This window comes from Erigeron canadensis, chromosome 9 (genome assembly GCF_010389155.1).
Source record: "Erigeron canadensis isolate Cc75 chromosome 9, C_canadensis_v1, whole genome shotgun sequence".
NCBI lineage: Eukaryota > Viridiplantae > Streptophyta > Magnoliopsida > Asterales > Asteraceae > Erigeron > Erigeron canadensis.
Window position 1 is genome coordinate 34,380,407 of NC_057769.1, and position 2,686 is coordinate 34,383,092.

Sequence of the window (2,686 nt, forward strand, 5' to 3'; positions counted from 1 at the left end):
GTAAGGAAACTGTATATATATTGTTTGTCCAACAAAGAATAAGTGCACACGTTAACTCGTCTTTCAATTAGGAAGGACAAGAGTACAAGAAAAGTCTACATTGCTTCTATGCCTAACAGTAAGTGCACGTACACATGATGCGTTTATAAGTGTGTAACGTTTTAAATCACAAATTAGTAGTCTACTGTTTCTAATCATCTAAATTTTTTTTGGTTACATCTTATATTCTTATGAAATAAAACACACTCATGATATGAACAATACTATATGACATGAAAATCACTTAAAGCCGTACATTTGAAGCTTAATTTGCTGCTAAGTATTGACGTCTTTAGGAAGCCAATCGTTTCCATCTATGTAAGAGATATCCATGTAAGGTTTTGCATCTGCAGCGCTTAGTTGTTTTGCAAATTTTACTCGACCTTTGGGATTTGCTCCTGGACCAGTGCAGTTATATTCTCCAAAGAAAACTTTCCTGCAAACATATACATGAACATTAATTAGACACATATAGCTGAATGAAACCAGTAAAAGAATATAAATAATCAAAGATGGGTAATTTGGTAGATGGTAAAAAGGAAAAAAAGGAAGCCTAACTGATTTCTAGAGGGATCTTTCCAATTATCCCAGCCTTCAGGAGAAACAATTGATGTCATTGATGTTTTTATGAACACAGTGGTTGAATACTCACCCCAAGCCCTCCCAAGCAATATCTTACCCGTTCCTCCAAGTTTACAATTCACAAATGAAAACCCTGTTTTCTCTTGCAACGAGCCCCTTTTTTGTGCTGCTACTGCTCCACGGCCCTTTGCTACCGAGTTCAATGTACAATTCTGAAAAGAAAAATTGTTTATCTTTGATCTATGTATTCTTCGCTACAACAAAGTTATGATTCACACACTTTTTTCTACAGGCACTCAGGCAGTGTATTCATTTCAAAGTCATTTACACTTATAGATGAAATATTCATTAAGCACAAAGAACTTAAAGTCATCTGAATCTACCTCATAGAGTGATCTACCATTTCCACATATAAAATCCCATGTTCCTTCAATGTAACAATTCTTGAAATAATGCCTTCCTTGAAAATCAAGGAGAGTATCTTGATGTCCATAGAACCCACAATTATAAAAAGCTGCTTGATCGCCCGCCACTTTCAACGCAACTGCCTGGCCTCCAGCCGCATCTCCGTTTGAGGGAGGAGCTGTGTTCTTTGCCATTCAAATCAGTCAAAAAAATCGGTCTTGAAAATTAAAATAAATCTATTCGTGGCAACTTAAGTACTGCACGTGGGAATCTATGATCACTTGCGTTACCTTAAAACTGATGTTATAAGCTGTGAACTTTGGAGCATAAATGGCAACAGAGTAGCTGAAAACAGTACCGTTGCTTGAGCTTGCAGTGGCGTTCCAAGAAAGAAATGTATTGAGATAACCTTGGCCTTGAATTATCAAATTAGACTTACTTTTTGGCACTGCTACTTTCTCCCTGCCACATACATATCATCAAGTTTTTGGACTTTATTGCATTTTATGAAGTGTAAATATTGTACAAACAAGAAATCTTACGTGTATGTGCCCGAATCAAATATTATAAGTGTTGGTTTTGGGGAATTTCCAGGAACAGCATCGACGGCCTTTTGAAAGGTTTTGAACGTGCCACAACCCTTTTGATCAACTGTCAAAACAGTCGCCACCCCATATTTTTTGATGAGCGGAGACTTCCACTTGTTTTCATCACAAGATAGCTTTTGTCGACTATGAAGAGGGTTAAAATTTTGGTTTATGATAGATAAGAACTCGTAAATTCCACTTGGCTCGATGGCCCTTTTGACAATATCGAGATTTGAATTTGAGAAAGAGAGAATAGTAGTTATGTTTGAATTTTTTGCGTACAAAGAAATGATTATGAAGACGAGGGCAATGGTAATGACATATAGCCGAAACAATTTGCATCTTTTGGTATTCATGTTTATGCATGGATGAAAAGTTTAAGACTAAGCTGCAGAGGATGTATTGTTAAATACGTAGTCATAAGGGAGAAAAGCATCATATACCATGCAATTACGTCAAATTCTATCGTATAAGAGTAAACAGGCTTTATTAATTTTAATTAAATACTTAAAAAGAAAATTGGATTTGATCAGGCAACCTCCTCTGCGCCAAGACCAACTTGGAATTTACAAATATATTATCAAGTGAACTGTTTGATAATGGGAGTTTAAGAACTTAGCCTTAGCATTATAATGTTATCATTTGTATGATATCAGCTATTTATGATATCAATATTTGTAATGGCCGGTTCACACCAGCAGGTGGTGTGACACATCGACGCCACATCACCACCACATAACACCATCCAACAACCACATTATATCCGTAACAATAACCATACCTCATCATATTTTTACATTAAAATATAATATATTTTTTACTTTTACATTAAATAAACTAGCAGTCTAAAAACATAAAATAAACAAAAATGAATTTAAATCAATAACTTAAAAAATTATTGTATCTCAAACAAATAAATTACTTCAAATTAATCAAACAACCATTAGGGTGGGGGGAGAGCTTCCCCACTTCTCCCCTCCCCTCCCTGATGTTTCTTCTCATCCCCTCCCCTCCCCTAATGCTAGGAGCACCTCGCCACCCTTTCCCTCCTCTCCCCACCCTTTTCTATTTAA

At 36.0% G+C, this 2,686-nt stretch overlaps 1 protein-coding gene across 1 annotated transcript; it reads right to left on the reverse strand.

Annotated features, from left to right (window-relative positions):
• Positions 1-315: 315 nt before the first annotated feature.
• Positions 316-1,969, reverse strand: LOC122583663 (putative pectinesterase 14). Its single transcript, XM_043756043.1, has 5 exons — positions 1,569-1,969; positions 1,317-1,488; positions 1,005-1,211; positions 598-833; positions 316-475 (listed from the first exon to the last, which is right to left on the reverse strand). Exons 1-5 carry the CDS (start codon positions 1,967-1,969, stop codon positions 316-318), a joined length of 1,176 nt encoding a protein of 391 aa, XP_043611978.1.
• Between the last annotated feature and the right edge of the window lie 717 nt (positions 1,970-2,686).